We start from the raw sequence: 23,455 nt of genomic DNA on the forward strand, positions 1-23,455 counted from the left end.
CCCTCACAGTGGGGCCCAGTGCAGCTGTGCTGTGTGTGGCCGTGTCACCACTCCCAGCTGCCTGCCCTGTCTGGCTGCCAGAAGTCATCACCCTCTGTTCTGAAGTGTCCCAGGGACTGCAGATGGGATTTTAAATCTGCTTCTGAAGCAACTTCTTCAGAAAGTCTTGATAACAAGCAGGCAAAGTCTTAGGGCCCTGGAAAACTGTCCTTGCCAAAGTGAACTTTCTGTTCAGGTGATTCCTCCAAATTGGCTTCTTTCTTCCTCTCATGGAAAATCTCCAACTTTCAATTCCTGATGTATACAAATTTCACTAACACTGTCTTAATGAGGGACTGTGGTTGACACAAGCTGGGCAAAATACGAAAATAAAGTGTCCTTAAAAGCCTAATATAACCACAAATCCTAAAGTGCTTTAATTGTCATAATGTTGGTGTGGCATGGCATCATGTCTCAGGGAAGAGATGGAGTTGTCCCCATCTGAACCATACATCTCATAACTTCATCTGTTTAGGTTTATTTTAAGTGTAGCCTTACATGTAAATTTCCTAGGCATGGCTGGAGGTAAATTATATCCCTCTGCTTTTTAATTTTGCCTTAGTCATACAGATTCCAATGTAATTCTGTTTTAATGTGGGCTTGAACTACTGCTGATCCTAGAATATATAAGTGTATATATATAGGTATGTGGAAATAAGTAAAAATATTTAGGATACCCCTGTTGCATATAGAGGTATCAGTTGCCTCACTTCTGTTGTAGGTACCTTATCAGACAGTACAGTTATGTATGCTGTCTGGAACATACCAGCAAGGTTTTGACTTGCTTTTGATTTCTTTACTCTTTCTATTGGGATATTAGAAACCTCTTCAAACAGATACATACCTCTTAGGAAAACATGCTTGCTCTGAAGCTCAAGCCAAAGTCTTGGTGCTGTTGCATTCTATTCCATGTAGAAGCAATATGAAATTTTTCCAGAGAAGCCCAGGCTTTTTCTCTGATCTGCTCTGCAGTGGAGTCACTGTATTTCTGGCACAAGCTGGAGCACCTTTTCCAGGCTTTATTCTAGAAGTGTTAATTCTTGCTTTACCAGATTCTTACTTAGAGGTTGATAAAAATAGTTCTTGTTTGAACCCCCTTGAGGTGTAATGGAGGTGACAAAGGAAGGGCAATATTAAAAGCTATGGTATGTGTAGAGTGAAAAGAACAGTTCTTCCTATGTATACATGTCCTAGAAAAATACAATAATGTGCCAATTTCATTCTTAGCCACTAATTTGCTGTTAGGTATTTGCCCAGTTTGAAATCTTAAACTACATACTTTCCACTGAGGTCAGTAAACTCCTACTGAAAGGCTAAATTTTTTTGACTGCTGTGCTGGAAGGGGATTTTGTAAGAGATAGACCAGCTTTTGATAATATAGTTTCCTTTATGAGTAATAAATGGTTTGTAGGCACTCCAGAGGAGGCTGCACTTTGTGCCAGTGCTGAAGTATGGGTTTGCCTCATTATTGCTGCGTGATGTGGTGTAAATTTCCTGGATGTGAATCTGGCCAAGGAGAGCAGAAAAACGTCCCTGGTGTTCCCGCTCGTTCCTGCGCAATCACAGCGGTAACTGCACTTGGCCGTAGCAGTTTGGAGTTTTCCTCTTACTGTTCACTTCAGCTTCACTGAGACAGAAGTAAACAAACTGGTCCTGTTCTTCCCATTTTCTGCTATTTGTCATCTCAGACCTAAAAAGGAAAAAACAGCTCTCTACATAAGCCAGCTTTTAAGGGTACATGTGGTTTTTGTTAAGGCAAATAACTTTCTTTTGCAGGAAAATGATCCTTCCCTTTTTCTGTGTGTGTGCTGAACTTATTATCCCTTCACTTCTCACTCCATAGTGATCTCTGATCTTTCTGTTTTCAAATAGAGCCTCAAAAATAGAAGTGTAAATACTTCATTCTTCTTTATTTTCCATGTGCGGCCTCCTACAGCTCGAGATGTTACCGTGCAGAAGATTGAGACTATTATAAAAGAACAGTTTGCTGTCGAAATGAAGAGTAAAGAACATGAAATCGAAGTTATAGATCAGGTATAAAGGTTTTGTTCCTGTCAATACCTAAGATGCTGGTGTATGGGGGTTTGGTGATGGCTGCAGTGGTTATTTTTACTGTATGTTACCTCTTCTTTTGGTAGCGCCTGATCGAAGCGAGAAGGATGATGGACAAGCTGCGTGCCTGTATCGTCGCCAACTATTATGCATCTGCCAGTCTCCTTAAAGCTGGAGAGGTAAAGATTACTCTGGGAACAATAAGACTAAGGGGGATTTTTGCTATTCAGCTGATGTTTGTTTTTGAGATGTGATTTAACAAAATGGGGGAATGCAAACTGCAAGTGGGGTGCCAGTGGGAGAGGAGACCTGTGCACCACCAGCTGGGCCTCAGGAACTTGGCAAAGAGGAGCCTTCAGGGAGCAGTTGAGAAGTCATTCAGCATCTCCTGGTTCTGGTTTCTAAAATACTCTGCATTTTTTTTCATCGGTTTTTGCATGACAGCACCTTTCTTGTCAGACACTGCACAGTTTGTCCTTGCAAAGCCCTGAAAAATGGGGAACATGCTTTCCCATTCCACAGGAGGAGAGTGGAAGCAGATGGGTTTTGGAACTTTTCAAGAAAGAAAAAAAAAAATAAAAAAATTAAGATTTCAAGATTTTTAGAGGGTTGGGCAGTGCCATGAAACCATCCTCCCTTTAACCTGGCAGCCAGTCTGTTGAAGGGTTGATGAACAGACTGATGGCAGCAGTAGAGCAGGATATAAATCAGGGAGATATTACAGGGAGATTAAAAATTCATAAGATTAAAAGAACCTCATACTTTCTTAGTTAAACCCCAGTTCTGAGCACTCTGCCCTTAATGACTGCTAATTGTAGCATGTTCATGACTTGTGCAGGCTCCCAAATGCCATGTAGTTCCTTACCAGTGTAGGTATTTCATTACTATCTTTTCAATTCAGGGAGTTGATCTGATTTCCAGTAAAGATCTGAGTTGATTTTTGGAAGTTGCAGATGGGTGCTGCAAACATGAGTTTCACTGTAGTCCCATAAGAATTTCTCTTCCAAGCAGTGGCTCTCAGTGCTGATCCTGGTTTCCCTATTGTGATTTCCGCAGGGCTTGGAGTGGGGTAAAAAGAAAAAAGTTCAGCTTGTTTTTCTCTCAATGAACTTGAGTTGAGCAACAGGCATTGGAAAAAGTTGTGGAAGCATTGGGAGGCTTGGAGATCCCTCTGCCCCCCTTGATTTTTGTCTGGGCAGCTGAAGAATGTGAGCTAAGTTCTGATCTTTGAAAGTGCCTTTATCCAATGCTATCATGTGTCTACAAGAGCTGTACTGTCCCTTGCTCTGCCATGCAGGGTGTTTGTTTTTTTCCCTGCTGAATTTCACACTTGCTAGAAATAACACATTTTGTAATTGTTTTGAAGTATTCACAAAACTTACTGGCACCTCCTAGCTTTATTTAGTTTTCTAAGTAGTATTTATGATATTATGGTTACAATAGCTGTATCTTCAATTGCATTTTTAATTTTTTCTGAAAGTCCTGATTTGCATGCAGGCTAAATCACTTCTTTCTCATTTTGAAATTGTTGCTGGTTTCAGTTTTCTTTGTTGTCTGTTTTTAATTGTGGCTCGTGTATGTTTGACTCGGCAGGGAATGATTGTCTTGTTTCTCCTTCTGGAAGAATGGGAGTCTTTGTACTTTCATTCAGAACTTCTAGGAAGATGATTTGCAAATTCCTGACCTGTTCTCATAAATAAAAACAATTCTGGAACCCAGTGCTGCTGAGTTTTGAGGCTTATGAGGACTCATGATGACAGTTTATTATGTTTTCCCACAAATTACTGAACAAGGTGTTGGTCACTTTACTTGACAAGAGGTAAAGCAAAAGAAGAGGGTCTTGGTAGTGGTTTGGTTTGGGGTTTGGGTTTTTTTTGGACGTGTTTCCCTACCATTGGATGTATGGATATAACTCTCATAAGCAGGTAACTGAGAGTTGGTAATTGCTTCACTTGTGTGTGTAAGGGACAGTTGGAAAGAATGTTCTCAAATGATCCTTTAAAAGCCAAGATGGGACAATGTTTAACTCCACTCCTGCTACCACCTCTTGAAGGCAGTTCTGCTGCTCCATAGTGGTGCTGGTGTCTATCCCCATGCAACCCCCTCCATCATGTTGGCAGAATTTTGGATCAGGGAATTCACATGGATGAAAAATAAACCTACAAAGGAAAAGAAAAAAAAAAAGAACAAAACCAATAATAAACAAAGCAACAAATAAATCCCAAGTTAGTTTCTTAATTTGTTTTCCTTTGTGACCTGCCCCCTCCCCATGAATAATTGTGCCAGCTTGGCTGATCCAGATGGTTTGGGCAGGGAAGAAGCCTCTTTCAGCTGGTACTGCCTATCAGAAAAGCTGTCAGTGCCACTCTGGTGTGTCTGGCTTCAGGAGCTGGAGCAAGGCTGTCTGTCTGACAGAGGGGGGTTTCATCAAACCAAGGTGACAGGGAGGACTGGTGGCTGGGACAAGTGACTGAGGGACACTTGCTTTGAATGATGGGTGTTTTCCTTCTGAGGTTAAAAGCAAATTCAGGAATTAAGAAAAGGGCCTTTGTCATACTAAGGAAGAAAAATAAAGAGATATAAACACTTGCCCGCCTTGTCCTCCCCCTTGCAGGTTTAGGAGGATCTAAGATTAGCTCTAAGATGTCCATTTTGAGGAAAGTTTGCAAGCTTGTCTAAGCACATTATTATTTATCCTCTGTTAAGCCTTGGGAGCAGGCAGGGTGCTGATATGTGCAGTTTGCCTCACAGGTTTTGACAAGACGGCCAGTGAGTATCAAAGCTATAGAGCCTGATGCACTTAGTACCCTGATTGCCTGCAAGAGCTGGGCAGCTGTGGCCTTCCTGTGTGTGGTGGGAGAGTGTAGGTGTCTGCATGGGAAGAGATGATGTTACTTACAAAGGGGCATTGTAGGTATTTGAGTAGGCTACAGCCTTCGTTTCCAAAACCTGATGGGTTTCTGAGATCAAAAGGCCTAAGGGAACAGATTCAATTTGTGGTGCTGTTTGTGTAGAACCATTTTAAGCTTTTATCTTCTGCAACATATGTTTTTCCTACAGGGCAGCTGATTAAATATTTGCTCTTTCTTCATACATTGACTTTTTCTTTTCTGGTGCAGCTCCTTTTTTATCTGGGCTGCAGAGGTATAGTGACCAGATCTGCCTCCTTCCTGCAGGGCACCAGGTCATGTGATGCGACAATTCTTAATCACCCTTCAATCAAGAAATTCTTGGAATCGCCCTCGAGATCCTCATCTCCAGCTAACCAGGGCTCAGACACTCCCTCTGCCAACCACTCCGAGAGCGACTCGCTCTCTCAGCACAATGACTTTCTCCTGGACAAAGACAATGGCAACTTGGACGCAGAGGAGCGGCTGGCAAACAGCCTGGACCAGAGACAGAGCAGAAATGCTGGCCGGGTAAAGTAAAACTCGAGTGGTGGTCGAGTTGTTGGAGGTGTGTGCTCTGTGGACTCGGTGCTGGCACCAGGAGCTCTTCATGTTTTCACCCACCTTGCTGAAGATCTGTTTCTTGCCCTCTCCAACCGCTTGCTCCCACTCCCTCAGCCTGGCTTTGCTGTAAGGCCACCTGAAGTGTCTGTGATGTGGGTAACTCCTCTTAACTCAGCCCTGCCCAGCAGTGAGCTCAGCAGGCCACAGGGAGAGTGGTGGCAGCACAGCTCTGCTGCTCTCTGGTTGTAGCCTCTGGGCTAGGAGGTGCTTCAGAGCCTGAGCAAAGGGCTTTGCTGTACGGATGGAAGTCAGGTCAGGAGGGCAGAGCCTGGAGAGAAGAGCAAGATGTGTTTTTAGGAAGTAGTGCCTGACCCTGGGTGCCAATGGGGACTGCAAGAGCAGTTGATCCAGTGGAGGGGTTTGGCCTCCTCAGCAACCTGTAGTGAAAACAGTAACACCGGTGGAGTAGCTCACCCTGGGAGTGTGAGCTGGTAGAGCCTGGGGGCATAGTTTGAGTTGGTTTTCTCTTTAGGGTGCTGCTTGCTGTTTTGCATCATAGTATCACTGTTTGCTCAACTGTACCAGACTGACCCAGGTTAAACATACCTTCTGTTGTTTTTCCTGTGTGCTCTTTCCTGGGTTATTTTTGACCTGGATCCATTCCCTTTATGGCTGGCTCACTGTGCAGCCACACAAATGCTTCACCTGTTGACTGCAGGTGGCTCCATGGAGGAGGCTCACTCACTGTCTGCAGGTGAAATGTGCCTTAGGTGAGGTGAAACTCTTCCGTTTCCTTTCCTCATTTAAGCAGTCAGGCCTGAGACGAGTACAGCCCCTAACCCAAGGGATGGGTATATCTCAGTGAATATGGCTGCATTCTGCAGGTGAGCAAGTTGTAGTAATACATGGCAGAAAGGGCAATGATTCTGCCTCCACTGAACAGTGTGACACCACCGATAACAGGGCTGCAGTTTGCTGAAACCCTGCTTGGGGTCTGTGCCAGAAGGCAGATACACCCTATGGAATGTGGACCCACCTACATCGTAAACCACCAGAGCAACAGAACTTGTTTCTTGCACTGAGGGCATTGATGGAGCAGCTCCATTGCTTGGGTGTAGCACGTTGGTACATCTTCGACCTGCAGCCTGTGGCCCAGAGGTGACTGAGGGAGTGTTAAGGAGCAGGAGCCATCCCAGGCTTTCATGGCTTCTTGCTCCACTTTGGGGCATGATTGACTTGACAGAGGAGAGCTAAGGGTTCCTAGTGAATCCACTGCTCCCCATGCTGACCCTCGTCTGGGGAGAGCACAGTGGAGTGTGCTCCAGGAAGCTGCAGCTCCAGCTCTGTTGGTCACTAGAGGATGGCAGTCCCTTATTCTCCAGACATCTGCTTTATCCGAGAGTTGTAGAAAAGCCTCTTGTTCCCATGCAAACAGCAGTTCCATTTGTGTTGGCACTGTAGGTGGTCATATCATTGTCATATCAGGGAGTCTTGGCCTTGGCCCCAGTAATAGCTGGGGTTGTGTTACAGGGTTGCTGGTTGTATTGTGCCCCAAGGATTGTGGTGGATTTGCAGGTTCACCTGGATGTCAGTGACATGGTGTGGCTGCTGCTGTCCCTGCTGAGTTGGAGTTGAATTGCTGTCTCAAGCCCAGCCTTGACTCTTCACCATGAAGCAACACCAGAGTCCCTCAAAGCAGCAGAGTCTGGGAAGGAGAAAGATTTAGATTTTCAGCACCCACTTGTGGGAGATTTACCTTTTTTTTTTTTCTGATTAGTGACCAACATGATGCCATTCTAGCAGTGCCTGTTTCTTTCAGATAGTGCAGTGGTAGTGCTTTTGAAAGCCAAGCTGAAATCATGACTCAGATCCATGTGATGTCGCACAATGTCCGCTCAGTCAAGCTGTGCCGTGCCCTCCTGGCTAGGTAGGATAGCACTGTTCCATGCCTGAGTTGCTTAAATGTGTCTGGATAGCAATTCAAATATTTTTAGGGATGATTTGTTGTTGGTCTTTCATTTATGCAGGTCTGTTGTTTTTTTTTTTTAACAGCACCTTACATTTCTAGCACCAAACAAAATGATGTTTAAGAGGAATGTTTGGGTTTTTGTTTGCCTTTTTTTTCTTCCCCTACCCTCAGGACAGTTCGGGTGTTTCAAGCTCTCAAAAACCAGGACAACGAAATGCTGGACTGTCAAATGATGAAACTTCACGGCTTTATGTGAAGAAAACGATTGTGGTTGGCAACGTTTCCAAGTTAGTATCCAGAGCCTGAGGGACGGTCCTTTGTTTCAGGATTAAATGGAATAGGAGGTTAAAATTAGGAGGCAAATAAAATTGCTAGGCTGTCACAACATAAGGTGTTGCCCTTAAATAATCACTGTAGCCAAGGCAGCTCTCCTCAGGTGTCTGCATGAGGTGTTTTTTTGTTTTTTTTCTGTGGGAGGATCAGGTGTTTTAGTAGTTGTTTTATTTATATATGTATATATAGGGAGGTTTTAAAATCTGTTTCTCTCAAGGGAAGTATTTCAGCTTTTTTTTGATCAGTTAGAAGTTTGAAGCTTTCCCATGAAAATTTGGAAAAGCAAGTTGTCCTAATTCAGTGTGTTGATTAATTGAATTAGTTGGTTAATTCAGTGTGTCCCTAGGGATAGTGTGGGGGTTTTATTAAACAGAAAAAAAAAACCCAATGCACCAAATGACTAGAATGAGGAAAATTGTGACAGCCCAGAATAATCTGAATAAATTAATTTTTACAGATTTTATTTATATATTTATTAAAATTTCCACCTAAATATACATAACTTTTGAACTTTTAGGAAATTAGTGAAGAAAGGCATTAATTTTAGGAAACTATGGACAATTCCAGGTTTTAACTCTCCACCCTGGCACTACTCAAGTCAGTCTTTTGCATAGAAAGTATCAGGCGTTTGCTGACAAAGCCTAGTCTTAGACTTGCATCTTGAAAATCTACCTAAGGCTGTACCCAGAACTAAGTATTGACTCCAAAGTTTCTTAAAAATTCCTGTATTGACTCCGAAGTTTCTTAAAAATTCCTAAGAATAATTGTTTTTATTGTATAAATTGTATTTATGATAGCAGAGTTGTTGATGTGTTCTGGTGTGCCTTTGCTTGTGATATCTCAGAATAGGATGGGAAAAAGAATCTGGCTGTGGTAGAATGTTAAAATTAAGTCTTCCCAATTAAGAGCCAAATGTTTAAATAGGTGAATTTCATATGGCCATTGTGCATTAAAGCAGAGTAAATGTGTTAGAAGAGTAGAGTAGATTTTGGGACCTGTATCTGCTCCTGGATGAACTGTCAGAGTAAGGACAATCAAGCGAACTGTGCGGGGGCAAGGTTCCCACAGGCATTTTACCATCCCCAGTTTTTTTGCCTAAACTTTCCTGAAATGCTTTTTGCAGTATTTTTCTATTTGGGATTTTTATCTTGTGTTTGTTTTTTTACTTTCTTTGCCAGGTACATTCCCCCTGACAAGAGAGAAGAAAATGATCAGTCAACCCATAAATGGATGGTGTACGTCCGAGGCTCTCGGAGAGAACCCAGCATAAATCATTTTGTCAAGAAAGTTTGGTTCTTCCTCCATCCCAGTTACAAACCTAACGACCTGGTAGAAGTGAGGTAAAAAGGAATTATTCCAGTCACTATTCCAGTCTTTATGCTTGCCAGGCTTACAGTGCCAAGTTTCTTGGAAAGTTAGCAACTTCTTTTCCTGGTTTAGTATTCCATGTCTGTATTTAACCTCTGGCTTGACTTGGCTTACTGCAACATAGTACATTTTATGTAGAAAATGTGCCAAACATGTTCAATATTTTTTGTTTGTTTGTTTTGTTTTAATTTCCTTCTGAGAAAAATCATTCAGTTGTTGCATTTCATGTTATTCTTGTGGGTTTGTGCATCCTGGCCTGTATCAGGAACAGTGTGGCAGCAGGACCAGGGAAGTGATTGTCCCCCTGGACTCAGCACTGGTGAGGCCACCCCTGGAGTGCTGTGTCCAGTTCTGGGCCCCTCAATTCAGGAAGGAAATGGAGGGGCTGGAGCAGGTCCAGAGAAGAGCAACGAGGCTGGGGAAGGGTCTGGAGCACAAGTGCTGTGAGGAGAGGCTGAGGGAGCTGAGGTTGTTTAGCTGGAGAAGAGGAGGCTCAGGGGAGACCTCCTCACTCTCTACAACTCCCTGACAGGAGGGGGGAGCTGGGTGGAGGTTGATCTCTTCTCCCAGGCAGCCAGCAGTAGGACAAGAGAGCATGGTCTCAAGCTGTGCCAGGGGAGGTTTAGGTTGGATATTAGGAAGAAATTTTTTACAGAGAGAGTAATGAGGCATTGGAATGGGCTGCCCAGGAAGGGGTGGATTCTCCATCCCTGGAGGTTTTTAAGATGAGACTGGATGTGGCATCAGTGCCATGGGCTGGGAACCACGGCAGGGTTGGATCAAGGGTTGGACGTGATGATCTCTGAGATCTTTTCCAACCCAGCTGATTCTATGATGGCAGGATGTAGCAAACTTCTTTGTGTTTCCTGTGTAACCAAATTACACTTGACTGCTGTCTTTTTGTACTTTTTTTCTCAGTTTCCAGTATCTGATGTCAGTGCTGTTTGTCTTCTGGTTTAATCCCATCTGGTTAATTGATTTCTGGTGTCAGAGTCCCAGTCATCTTAGTGAACATTAATGTTCTGGACTAAAAACAGCCTGTAAACCTCTCCCATTTTGCTTTGTTGCAAAACTACATTTGGGATTTACAATAACAAGCTGAAATACAAAGTAACAGTAAATGTTACAGATAAATGCACACCTCTTTTTCAGCTTGGAAAATGACAGTGGTTAATTTTTCCTTGTTGTCTGTATGTTGTTCTCTGGGTGTTACATGAAGCATGTGTCTTCTCTCTGCTCGATAGGGAACAGAAGGAAGTGATTGCAAAATGCTGCACTGAAAGCTCACCTTGCAGCTGTGCCCTAGGGGCTGGCTTGGGGTTTTTTGAAGAGAGTATTTTTCATTTAACATATGACATAACATTCTTTTCAAAATAAGACACTTGTTTCCTATGCCTCAGCTTTTTATCATTTTCTTCCCTGTCCCCCTGTGTAAAGTTAAAGTATGTTTTCAGCTAATTTCCAAAGCCATAAAATTCTCGTTGCTGTGATTGCATTCTCTTTGTGGCGAATAGCAGGCCTGAAGATAGCTTTAGTTGTCTGCAAGAAAATCAGTCTTGGGCTTTCTGAAAAAGAGGGAGATGAAATCTATATCACTTCTGCATCAAAAATGTAATCACTGTTTGTTTCCAGAGAACCTCCATTTCACCTGACCAGGAGAGGCTGGGGAGAATTTCCAGTGAGAGTACAGATACACTTCAAGGATAGCCAGAACAAGAGGATTGATATCATACACAATTTGAAGGTATTTGAACAAAATACTTTAGAGAAAGGTATTTAAATGAACTGTCCTGCTGATTATTTTCACATGAACAGTTGAGCTGAAGAATGAAAAAAGATCCAGGAAAGCCTCTTACCTTGGCTATATTGGATTCAATGCAGTAGCCAGGGAACCCAGCCTTGCAGCAGCTGGAGGCAATTCTACTCAGAGCAGCAAAGCATTTACCTGCTTTTTTTTCCCTACAGTTTGAGATTTTTATTCTGCTCTCACTGGCTGAAACCTGACAGGGCTGCAGGGCTGTCTTTCTGTTGGTAAAGTGACCGCTGTGTGTGTTCTGTTCCTTCAGCACTTGCACATATCAGCTAGTTATTATCCCTGTTAGAGTGGGCAGGGAGGGCTGAGATTCCTCATTTGGTCTGTGCTCCTTTTGAAAAGAGCTTTCTTTTCCAACCCACTCACTCCTGCAGCACTCAGTAGGATTTATACTATGCAGCAGTCCTGGAAAACTAGGCCATTGCTCTTGTTTTCCTTTTAATTAGTAGTCCCTGGCATTAGCAGACTTAAGTCCTGAGCTGGTTTAATCTCCTGTTTCTTTGAGCAGCATTAGTTTTATTTAAACTCTGCCTCCATTAATGAATTTCATGCTAATGTAGATACCTCGTTGCAACCCCAAATATAGACAGTAGAGGAGGTTGAAAATATTCCCCTGCAACTTAAGGACATGTAATGCAGATGATAAGTAAAATATATTTGGGGAGATATAACCTGGGGAGAAATTGGTAACAGTGATGGGCAGTGAAGGAGGCCCAGCCTACAGAAGAAAACTGAGACAGTCCTTGGCACACAAGAGCTCAAATCAGCAAACCTTTGCTGTTCATGCTGAGCCTGTGGCTGCTGTGAGTGGATGTGAATGAGCCGAGCCCTTGTTTATGGCTGGCAGCCTGTCAAACCCAGCTTCTCTCTGTAGGTGTCTTAACAGATGCCTCTGGGATGTTATGCCTCTTTATCAGCTGATACTCAGTGTGAACAGTTATTTAATCAAAAACTATAAACATAGCCTTTGTGCTGGTCAGTTTAAATCTCTGAGTTTTTCTCATTATTATTTCATTATATTGAGATGAGGAATGAAAAAGGGCACTGCTTGAGGACTTCTCTTAGACTGAAATTTCCTCAACAATCTCATTTCCTTCAGCTTTTTTGCTCCTTCCTATTTTAGTGTGGGCTTTGGGTCATGGTTGACTCTTTTTGCAGAAGAGGCACACTTAACACAGCATGCAGATTCCTGACCCTGTGGCCTTAAGAAATTGGATGTGCTGCTGCTCAACTTACACAGTTTGAACTCCTTTCAGACAATTTGTGTTGTAAATTCTACCTAATATATTGCTTTGTCCTGGTTAATATATTGTTTTGTTTTACCCAGCTGGACAGGACATACACAGGCCTGCAGACACTTGGCGCAGAAACGGTGAGTCAGAGGGTCGTGGGATGGAGGTTGTGCTTTGAGTGCCTGAAGGATGTTTAGAAAGAAAAGACATGTAGGACTAAGCACAGGAGTCAGACCCATTTGATTTTGCAGTTTCTAGAATGTAGATTTTGCTCTCTTGTTGGATGAAATGATTGTGACACCTTGTCACTACTCATGACAATAATAATTTTTTCCCCTTCCTGGTTCAGGGGAGACTGTTTCAGCTCTTCTTTCAGAAAGAACTTTGTACTGCAGTTTTAATTTTTAATTCTTTTTGAAGCTTTTGGTACTAAATGTTATGATTTGCATTCTAATGTGCTGCAGAGCTCGCACATAAAGAGTTTAAGTTAAAGGGATCACTCAACTATCCTGCTGAAATTTTGCAGTATACTAAGTACTTCTAAGTTTCTCTGTCTGACAGGACTCAGTACCTTAATGGAAAATGAACTCTTAAAATAAATAAATGAATTAATAACCTGTAGTTTGCTGTATTCCCAAAGTTGTCTTGATATTGTTCTCCCCTTGTTGTACTGTAGTAAATGGAAACTTTTGTGGTGAAATCGCATTTCAGCTTTTCAGTCTGTGGAGAAAACATTAATGTGACATGTCTACTGTGATTAAAGAACACTTTTGAAGAGTACATCATGTGGTGTGTTTCTCAAGACCTTATCAAAAAAGCCAGAAAAGGCAAGCTGCAGTTTTGTGCCTGTCCCTGCAGGGGTATGCAGCCCTTTCCTTAGTGGGATGCTTGGAGCTGGGCTCTAATCAGTGTTCACTATTCAGATTTCCCCATGGACTGCGAGATGTGCTGTTTTACTCTGAGGATTAAACGTTGCAAGATTTTTGTCTTAGCTCAGGTGCTGCTGGACCTTTGGGAACTGTCCTTGAAATGAATGGAAATGTTATGCAGAGATGGGGGAAAGAAAAAGAGAAATAAAAAGGCATAGTTGTTTTCACTTTTTATATCTTTGCCTAGCCACCAAATACTAATGTCTTTTCTCCTATTTTTGGAAGGTAGTGGATGTGGAGCTACACAGACATTCCCTTGGTGAGGAGTATCTCTTCTCCCAGTCTTCAGAATCTGAACTTTCTGATGTTCCTACATCTTTATCACTACCATTGAGTATTCCAGCACCAGTCAAAGCTTCCTCACCAATTAAACAGCTGCGAGACTCCAGCCCAGATGCTTCTGTGGACAAAGGTAAAGCAAATGGGTGTCAGTGAAGTGTGAGTTCTTGGAACTTCAGCTCTTCTGGATCTCTTCTTTATTGCTCTTATGCCTTAAAGCTTGCTGGTGCTACCTACTCCTTGCTCACCCCAGATGAACATTTCCTCAGTGTACTCTGAAATATAATTCAGAAATTGTTACAGGTTATTTGAGTTTTGGGATTTCTTGTTTTGGTTTTTTTTAATCTAAGACTTGTTGTGCGGGCTCTGTTTTGCTAAAATTAGTGAATATGGAGCAACAGCAGATGCACTTGGAAATAAGGTAGTTGAATAGCACTTTTTTTTCTTGGCAGACTGTTTTCAGAGAGGTTTTTAGATTTCTGAATGTCTTGGAGACATGTAAGAAATTGGTCTAGTATTGTGTTCAATTATATGTGTTGGTGAGATGACTATGGGGGCACCAAAAATCCCTACATAGCTGCAGTTACTGTAGTGTTGAAGAAAGGGAAAAAGAGTGGTGTGTGTTTGGGGGATAATGGCATCTCTGCATGTCAGGATCTCATTCTCACCTTCATGTGTAAGATCAGGAAATGCAGTGCCCATTGTGGTGGGGCAGTAACTGATGGTTTAGGATTCTTTGGATTGCCTGAAACAAGGTGGTGCTGGCCCTTTGGGCACACTGCTGTGATTTGTAGTTTGTGTGAAGCAGGAAAAGGTGGACCTCTGTTGAAATTTAGCTTTATTTTCTGAAACACGTGGTGTCAGGGCTTGCGTGACAGACCTTGGTTACCAGGACTTAGAATCGAGAGTATCTGTTACAATTTGCACTCCTTAGTTTGAGAAACTCTATATTTCAAAATACAGGCAGATGCAGCATGGTCTGATGCTTTTATTGATTTATCCCAACATTCCTGTACTCAAGGAATGGCTGTGAGCTGGTGCCTTGCATGGTGTATTTCCTGGTAGGTGCCATGATGCCACTGGTAGTGTGAGTTCAGCAAGAATGTCTGCTGTTTAAATATGTTTTTTTTTTCTTGTGGCCAAAAAAAGGACAAACACAACCAAATTTTAAATGCACAGGGTTTTTATTCAAGCAGGAGGACTTGCAGCGCCTTTAGGTGAGCAGTGCTACAGCCAACACGAAGGAAGGAGACTTGCCTCCTCCTTACACTAACACACAGTGGCTTCTCTCAGCAGCTCCAGGTTAATTGATCTCCTACATCAAATAAGGTGGATTCCTTAACTCATCGCAGAAGGCAGTAAGTGGTCTCCTTGTGCTCTTACTCCAGGAATATGCACTGTGAGATTCTCTGTGAGGGAGACCCAGCCTTAGTCCGACCCAGCCTTAGTCCTGTGGAGCCCTAACTGAGGACACTTGAAACTACCAGCAGCTTTTGGTCAGTGGAAGGGTCATTCCAAGAAGATGTATAAGAAGTGGCCACAGCTGAACAGGCTGTGCATGCTGTCATTTTATTCTTCTGTTCCAACAAGTTCAATGGGGTTGCACAGGAGGAATCCCCTTTTCCCACTTTATCCTGGTTCAACGCTTCCACCAGTTCCTTCTCTTTCCTTCCTTCAAGAACATGTTTGTCATACCTGAGTTTTGTTTTTGTAGAGAAGCACAGTTAGGAATTAGATGTGTCAGCCTAAGAACTATTTCTGTTCTTTTCCCTGTTTTAATCAGGATTCTCTGGGAATGCTGAAACCGAAAGACATGCCGCGTTTTATTCCCTGCCATCTTCGATAGAACGGACTCCCACCAAGTTAGCCACACAGAAAGTTGCCTTTGGCTCTCATGGAAATTCAGCCTTTCAACCCATTGCAGCTAGCTGTAAAATAGTGCCTCAAGGTCAGAGTCCAAGCCCTGCAGAGTCACCAGGAAAATCCTTCCAGCCTATCACCATGAGTTGCAAGATTGTATCAGGTGAATGTTAGTTTACTTCCCTGAGTGCTTTCCCCTGGAAAAAAAGAGAGGGAACCAGTTGGACTTGTTTTGTGTCCTTCCCCTGATTTCCTGCCAATCTTTGAACATCAGGCAGTAGGAAATGCTAGAATAAGGAGCTAAACATTTCTGAATGCTCAAGGAAAAAAATACAAGTGTGGAATGTTTCACAACAGATAAAAAGCAGGATGAGAGCTGTTCTCTCCCTGTTCTTGAGCGCTTCTAAGTATGAAATAAATGGTCTTGAACTGGACTGCTACCCACAGAAAGGACCAGGCAAGGACACATCTTCCATGTGTAGTATTTTTATGTAGGAAGAAGCCATTCTTCTCCCTCCTGCTTTCAGAAAGCTGGAATGGATTAACAAGAATTTTTTTTTTCCTGATTATTGGGCAAATAATTAGTTTCAACCTTGTAGACTCAAATAGCCCTCTTGTGCTTGCCATATCTCCTGAGGTGGAGCAGCTTTGGTCTTCGTTTTCCAGAAGTCCACACTGTGTTGGATTAAATTGCCAGCTGACTGCAGGGAGCAGTGTGACAGCTTCTGAACCAAACACAGTCAAGGTGCTGTTTTGCTCATTTCACCTGTGGTCCCTTCCCTGCCTGGTCATGACGCCATCCACTGGATGATGTTTTACATCAGACAGTATTAATGTGCAGGTCACCACGGTACTTGCTGTGAAGCTGAAAGATGACCTGTTGCATCTCTTCATTTTCTGATCTGCAGGGTAGAGAAGACGAAGTACCAGTTATCAGCATATGTGATATTTCTGATGATCTGCTCCCAGATAATGTTCTTAAAGTTTGTCTGGTTTGTTTGCTTTTTTTTAACTAAATTTCAATATTTTTCCTTGACATCTTAAAACTGTACTCAGGTTGATCTACATTTGAACCGATGCCAAGTGGTGCTTTCTTTCTTTATAAGCTCTTCTCTTGATCCTCTTTTCCCAAGGCTTCCCAGAAAGCAAGAATTGCAGGGGCCATCCTATCTTTCTTAAAATCCTTGGACTATTGTCTCCTGATCTTTGCTATTTAAATGTTGCTCTGCTGAATATTTTTCCAAGGTTCTGCTGTCTGCTGAGAAGTGCTACCCCTTTCAGATTTTAAAACAGTTTAGAAGACATGGGAATTGTATTTGATGAACATTTATGTTCTGTTTTAATTGTCAATCACTGCCAAGAAAGTAGATTAGGTGGTTGGAGCTTGGTGCTTGCTGCTGTCTCTATTCTCTGATCACTTCCTTGCCTATCCTTTTCTCTGTATTTCTTGTTTACCCCTTCATGCAGCTTTTTTCCTCTCTAGTTTTTCTCTCTCTTGGTGCTGTTACCCAGAAGTTGCATGTTTTTACAGTTTGATTTCAAAGTTTTCTGCTGTAGTGAGAGCAGTGAAGGGACTAGAGTGCTCATGGCTGCCTGATGAACTGCTCAGTTCCCAAAAGGCTCTGAATGCCATGGGCTGCACAAGGGAAGGAGAGCTCAGCTCTCTTCCTTCATCTCCTTGGGTGCACTGGTCTTGGCAGTGAGACTGATGTAGGTAATGTCCCTCGGGATTCAGGAATGGACCAGATGGCTTCTCAAGTTCCCTTGGAACCCTGCTTGTCCTGGTAGACAGATCATATCCAGGGCAGGTATGAGCCACAGTGCTTTAGATGACTTTTCCCTTCCTTCTGTCTCTTCTTTCCTTCTCCAAGTCCTGTGATCTTGCTCAGGCTGGGAAATACATCCTCAAAAAATGTTCCTTTTCTAAGCTGTTTTACAAAGTACTACTATTGCCGTGTTTTTATGTCCTTACAACATTTACAAGCCAGAAGCATTGGACTTTTTTTCTTAAGGTTCTCCAATATCGACCCCTAGTCCATCTCCGCTACCTCGTACCCCAACGTCCACTCCGGTGCACATGAAGCAAGGCTCTGCTAGTTCAGTCATTAATAATCCGTATATTATTGTGGACAAGCCTGGACAGATGGTTGGAGCAGCAGCCACAAGCACAGGTGTGTAGTGTGATCATAGAAGGCAGTGGCTCAGTCTTACACACTCAAGTTTATTCTCTCTTTAAAATGATCGGTATAACAGCAGTATTTCAGCTTGTGAAGATGGAAGAGTACTCTCCAGAGAAAGAGGAAAGTGTGGTTGGTTTGCACAGCTGGCCTGTGTGACATGGTTAAGGATATCTCAGACTTGAGCATAACTTCCCTTAGGAAACAGCACAATGTAAGGCCAAATAGAAAATCACAGACATCTCTTCAAAGAGAGCCTGTTCTTCACAGGAAAAAAGGAAAGAGGGGAAAGTGGTGTAGACAGTGGGGCACAGATTTAGACAGAAACAGCACGAAGGTGCTTGGGTGACAACTGTATCATGGAGGTGGGCAAAAAGCATGGAGAGCTTGCAGTGCCTGGCATATCAGTTGTAGGTCCCAGTGTGGGGTGCAGTGGGTGTGTTGAAGTGCTTAAACCCCACTTACCAGGAGAACACCATGACTGTTTGTTACTGCTTTCAGCTTTTATCTGGTTCAATTCCAGCCAGTTTGGATTCCTCTAACTGGATTCCCTCAGTGGTGACAAAAACCTGGGGTCAGGGGGAGGACTGAACTGCAGGACACAGGTGATGGGCATTGGAGTCAATGGATAATCTTTGTGTCAGGGCTGGAGGAAAGGTCCCTCTGAAGTCATTTATTTGTTGTGATTTTTGGCCAGGAACTGCTATTTTAAAACACGCTTGTTTGTATATGTGTGTGCTTCCCAGCATCTCAGAAGAATGCCCAGAGCCTTGTGAGGAAGTGCAGCATCCATGTAACACAAACTGTTTGCTGGGTGGGGTTGGAAAGTGCAAGAATTCTACTTTTTAAAGTTCCACCCTTTATCTGAGGGAACGTAGCTGTCGTGTTCATTTTAACTTCATCACAGAGAAAATTGGTAGGGGGAGCATAGTCATAACTGGATTTTTAAATTATGTTTTGTGGTGTTCTTGGTAATACTGAAGCTGTTTCACTTATAGGGTTTGATTAATTGGGGTTTTTTGGTTAGCTGGGTGGTTTCTGCCTTTTTTCTTCTCTGTTTCCTTACCTCCAGCCTGACTGTGTACTCTACCTAAGTGGTTTATCATGGTTTGGGTAACTTCTGAGCTCTTCCAGTAGAGGTTTGTACACGGAGGATAACGTCTGTAGATGCACCAGATGGTTTGGACATACAGGTCTTGGTGCCATTAAAGGTGCAGTTTCCCACCACAGTAGTGTAATGTAAGTACAGACTGGCCTGCCAGTTTTCTTGTCAGAGAGCCTCATCACTAGACCCTGTGTGAGGGAGCAAGAGGATATGTGGAACTGGCTTTTTGGCAGCAGCAGCCAGGCTGGACTGTGTTTTTCTCAGACAAAGTCACTGGGATGTTTCTGGTTAGGCTGCAGATCATATTTAAAAAGAGGGGCAAGATCTTCATGGTCTCTGAAAGCCAGCCTTCCCAAAGCCTGTATTTTCAGAAATGGCTGCTCATTTACTTCTAAACTTAAATGCAGATTGTAGTACAACTGTATGAGAGACTAATAATTGTTTTCTTGAGTGTAATGCATGACTTTGGTGTCTCTCGAACAAACAAAACTAACAACCCAACCCAATAGCAGCAGTAACAAAACTGCTGAGCTGCAGTGTGGTGTACACACTCTGAAAATGCAGGGTAAGTTTACTACTGAACCCCCATGCATCTTGGGAGTCAGGAGACTGCTGTGGCACATGTATCCATCTGTCAGTTTAGCAAGAGCAGTCTTCCACTGAGGACCCTAAAAAATTCCTAATTTCTGTTTCTTCCTTTATCCTACTCACTCTGTCCCTTCTGCTTGTTACTCCTCACTTTGTCTCCCTCCTTTTCTGGCCTTCCTTTCCCTTCCCACTCCAAGCCTTCCTCCATGCCAGTGTCTAAGGCTAGTGTAGGTTCAGATGGCTTCTGGGCAGCAGAGGACTTTACATCTGCAGCAGCAAGTTCCAACTGGTGGCTCATTCACTGCCCTAATTTCACATATTTGCACCTGTATCCAATATTCTCAGCCACCCAGGAAGGGTGCCTGACCTTTTACTTGCATCACACAGAGCTCTGGGTGGAGAGTACCTTCTCTGGGGCATGGATTCTGCAGGTGGAAATGCGGTAGTGGATTTGTTTTGTGCCCGTGCCAGCTGCCACTGATGTACCTCCTGGACAATACAGTCGAAATGCAGTGCTGTGTTTCTTGCTAGAAGAGGTTTCATGTGTGCAGTGGCTCCACTCCCTGGCCCTCACCTGACATCTGCTTTATTTCCTGGTGCGCAGGGAGCCCAACCAGCAAACTGAGCAGTGTCTGCCAGGCCTCTCACGGGACTGGATCTCCTGTGTCAAAGACCCATGGGAGCAGTTTTGTTACCTCAGCTGTCAAGGTAATGTTGTCATTAGGTGCGTACTTCCCATTTAAAGTCCAGCTTCCTATTAAATAGGGCTTTTTAACATCAGAAGTTCTGCATTTCAGGAAAGTTCCTTTGATTGTTATTTCATGTGAAGGTTTACTGTGTCTAGCAGATGGAGCCATATGAGAACATGGTGGTTATACAAGATGATAGTGTCACTTTATGCAGCTCTAATTAGACTTGCCTACACGTCTGTTAAAGGCACTGCTCTTCTGCTTTTCTACAAAGAAACCCATGGAGGGCATAGCTCCCAAAATGTCTTACCTTTCAAAAAGTCTCTAGCTTACTTTGATCTTCTTCACTCAGTTAGTGACAGAGTGTGATTAAACCAGAGATGCCTACCTCAAAACCTTCATTCTGTTCATTACTTTCGTTCAGCAGCTGCTCCTAGCAGCCTGAAAATAGCTCATTTAGTGGTTTTACAACTGCCTGCATTCAGAAAAATGTTTGTGTAAACAGTGGAGTAACATTTGGATGTGTAAACAAACAGCGATAAATACAGTTCTTCTGATCTGCAAAGCGCAAAAGGTGCAGAGCTGAACTGTCTCACATAAAATCTCTCCCACATCTTGTGCTAGGAATGATATTTCTGGCAGGGAAGTGGCGTCAGCAAGGCTCTGAAAGCAGCTGGTGGGTGTGCTGCTGAAAACAGGAGCGTTTCCCTGTCTCCAAGCCACAATATTAATGCAGGATGTGGGGGGGGAAGGTTTACCAGTCAGCCTGCAGAGAGCAAATCACTTTCCTTTGGAACTGAGATTCTTCCTATGTCTGTTAGGGAAAAAGACGATTGTTGTCTGGAGCAGTTTGTTTGCAGTAGCATTTTAAGTGTTACGTGTGCAGCCAGCTAGTCAGCTTTTAAAAGCCTGTCTGCTCAGGTGGATTTCACTGAACTGTGTTGAAAATCATTCATTGGTCTTTATTTTTCACTGATTTGGGACAGTTCTTTCTGAAAGGTTTTCAGTGAGTCAAAGTAGGCATGTTATTAGTAACACTTGCATTCTGTATTTCCAGGACAAAGTCTAAACCTTTATTTAATATATTTAAATATTTAAATTAATTACACTATTAATAAATTATATATAGTAAATAAATAATAAAATAAAATTAATATATTTAAATATTAAATATTTTTAAAAATACATTAAAACCATACTTCTGTAAACCAAAATACATTCCTGTTTGTCTTCTGGTCGGTGAAAAGCTGTAATTTTATGGTTTCTTTAAAGGGCTGCATTTCTTCATCCACTCTAAAATGCCTGGTATGCAGCTGCTGTTGGGAGGACTGGTTATACCTCTAGCCTTGTCTTCGCACTTGTCTTCACCATTGTGCACAACTGGTAGCAAATGGGGATGTGGTGAACCAGAGCAGACAACCAATCTGCTTGAAAACTAATGTGTTTTCAGCCACATGTGTCAGTACAAGGAAGATGTCAAGAGTATTAGATTGGAGTCTGAGGGCTTGATTTCTGATCATGGTCCAACCCAAGGATGGGCCAAATGATTGTGAAACCATGGCTTTGGAGTTCACATTGGTTGTAAAAGAGACAAATTGTACTGTAACAAACTTCCTCTAAGGCATTTGACTTCTCTACCAGCCTCAGATCCAGAAATGCCACGTGCATGATTTTGCAAGTGTGGAAATGTTTTGGTTTTTTGTGGGTTTTTTTATTCTATTTAGTTATACAACTTTGTAGTTTCCAGGAAAGACCACGTGCCATTGCATTGTTCCAGTTAGAGGAGAGCATAAATTCATCTGAGAAACTATTTTTCCCCTCCATAACTTGTTTCTTCTTTGACTGTCTTCCTTCTCTGAGATTGTGTATGGAATCACAGAATGACTGAGGTTGGCAGGGATCTCTGGACACCATCCAGTCCAACTCCACTGCTAAAAGGAGTGTCAAATAGAGCAGGTTGCTTGAGAACATGTCCAGTTGAGTTTTGAGTATCTCCAGGGCTGGAGAGTCCACAACCTCTCTGGGCAGCCTGTTACTTTGTTTGATCAGCATCAACAACAACAACATTTTTCTTATAATTTCCTGTATTTCAGTTTGTGCCCATTGACTCAGTCCTTTCACAGGATACCACTGAGTGTTGATTGACTTGACCTTCATTATACCTTCTCATCTGGTATTTATATGCATTGTAAAGATCCCCCTTAAGCCTACTTTAATTTTACATAAAACATATTAAAAGCTGATCTGAAAACAAGTATATTCCTATTGCCTGTGTGTGATATGGTAAGAAACAGTTACTGCTGTTGGAGATGTAACTTTCCAAATAAAATTTGCTTTGTAGGTTGTGTTAAGTAAATTAGACTCCTTTTACTTAAGTGTTGACTGATTTTGGAAATATCTGATTTGCACAGGTAATTTGGCCTACCTATATGGTCCATGCTGCCCTTTATTAACAGTCAGTTGTTTTATTTCTTGTATTCCACTGATTTTTGCACCATGTCTTCTTATTCACAGCAGGAGGATTCTCTTTTTGCCACGATGCCACCCCTTTGTCCCATTGGGAGTCATTCCAAGGTGCAAAGCCCCAAATCGGTCACTGGAGGACTTGGAGCTTTTACAAAGGTATTTCTCCTGGCTTTTGTGGTGGGACAAGGAGCCCAATAGTGTCATTTCATGCCTGACTTGTGCCACTGATCATGTAACTCCAGTGCCTGTAGAACTTACTGGAACCAATGTGTCTTGCTGACAAGAGCTCTCTAGCACCTTTCAGAAATGTGTCTTGTATTCTTTTCTTTCCCTGTAACTCTGCTGTACCTGTGATCTTTCCTTTTATTGCCTCTTTCATCTTGTCTGTTTTTCCTTTGAATTGCTGTTGTATTGAGGCTGATATTTTAAAAGCTATTTTGGTAGGATCTATCATGGCTGGGCTTCACGAACGAAGATTTGGGAAGGCTCTATCCACACCTGTTACAGGCACGCTGGTGGCTAATGAGGCCAATACGAGACAGACATATCCGATTGCAAAAGGCACAGCAGAAAGACTCTTTAGATGGTATATTCTGCAAGACACGGTTCTTTCTGAGTTGCCTTTTCTAAACTGTAGTAGATCTGTCAGAAGCTTCTTAAAAAATGGTACCGTGATTTCTAAATCTCAGACATTGCCACTTCTGATTATGTTTCCTTAAATGCTACTCTCTAGAATTTAAACTTGTTTCTGGCAATATTAGGTGATCCAAGTAAAAGGTGGAAGAATGTTTCCTACCAGTTACAGTACCTGCAGCAGTCTAACACAAACCTCCCCCCACAAAACATCCTTATTTCAGTTGCTGCCCTTAGAGATTAGATGTAGGGCCTATCCCAGAGAAACATAAAACACATACACAAGAGAATAACATCAGCTATAATGATTTACAATACCTATAGCTAGTATATCAGTTGTAATTTTGCAGGATAGAAATAAAAAATTCAGGTTCAGAACATGCTCCAAACAGGAAGTTGCTTATAAATTTGAAACTTTAATATGTTGTTTCATGCTAAGATGCAGGATCTGAAGAAGTCAGGTCTGGCCAA

At 42.6% G+C, this 23,455-nt stretch overlaps 1 protein-coding gene across 3 annotated transcripts in view; it reads left to right on the forward strand.

Moving 5' to 3' along the window:
- YEATS2 (YEATS domain containing 2) overlaps positions 1–23,455 on the forward strand; it is a 48,490-nt gene that overhangs the window by 1,977 nt on the left and 23,058 nt on the right. For all 3 annotated transcript variants that reach the window (XR_007903562.1, XM_051781539.1, XM_051781540.1), the window contains exons 3-14: positions 1,976–2,073; positions 2,178–2,270; positions 5,268–5,510; positions 7,684–7,799; positions 9,024–9,185; positions 10,846–10,957; positions 12,354–12,398; positions 13,413–13,599; positions 15,250–15,489; positions 17,339–17,497; positions 19,801–19,904; positions 22,400–22,507. Coding sequence is in view for 2 of the 3 variants with exons in the window: in XM_051781539.1 (XP_051637499.1) it covers positions 1,976–2,073; positions 2,178–2,270; positions 5,268–5,510; positions 7,684–7,799; positions 9,024–9,185; positions 10,846–10,957; positions 12,354–12,398; positions 13,413–13,599; positions 15,250–15,489; positions 17,339–17,497; positions 19,801–19,904; positions 22,400–22,507 (1,667 nt within the window). In the remaining variant the exon portion in view is untranslated. The remainder of the gene's footprint in view (positions 1–1,975; positions 2,074–2,177; positions 2,271–5,267; positions 5,511–7,683; positions 7,800–9,023; positions 9,186–10,845; positions 10,958–12,353; positions 12,399–13,412; positions 13,600–15,249; positions 15,490–17,338; positions 17,498–19,800; positions 19,905–22,399; positions 22,508–23,455) is intronic.

The sequence above is a fragment of the Manacus candei genome, unplaced genomic scaffold (assembly GCF_025592945.1).
Source record: "Manacus candei isolate 608988 ecotype Guabito, Panama unplaced genomic scaffold, ASM2559294v1 h1tg000015l, whole genome shotgun sequence".
NCBI lineage: Eukaryota > Metazoa > Chordata > Aves > Passeriformes > Pipridae > Manacus > Manacus candei.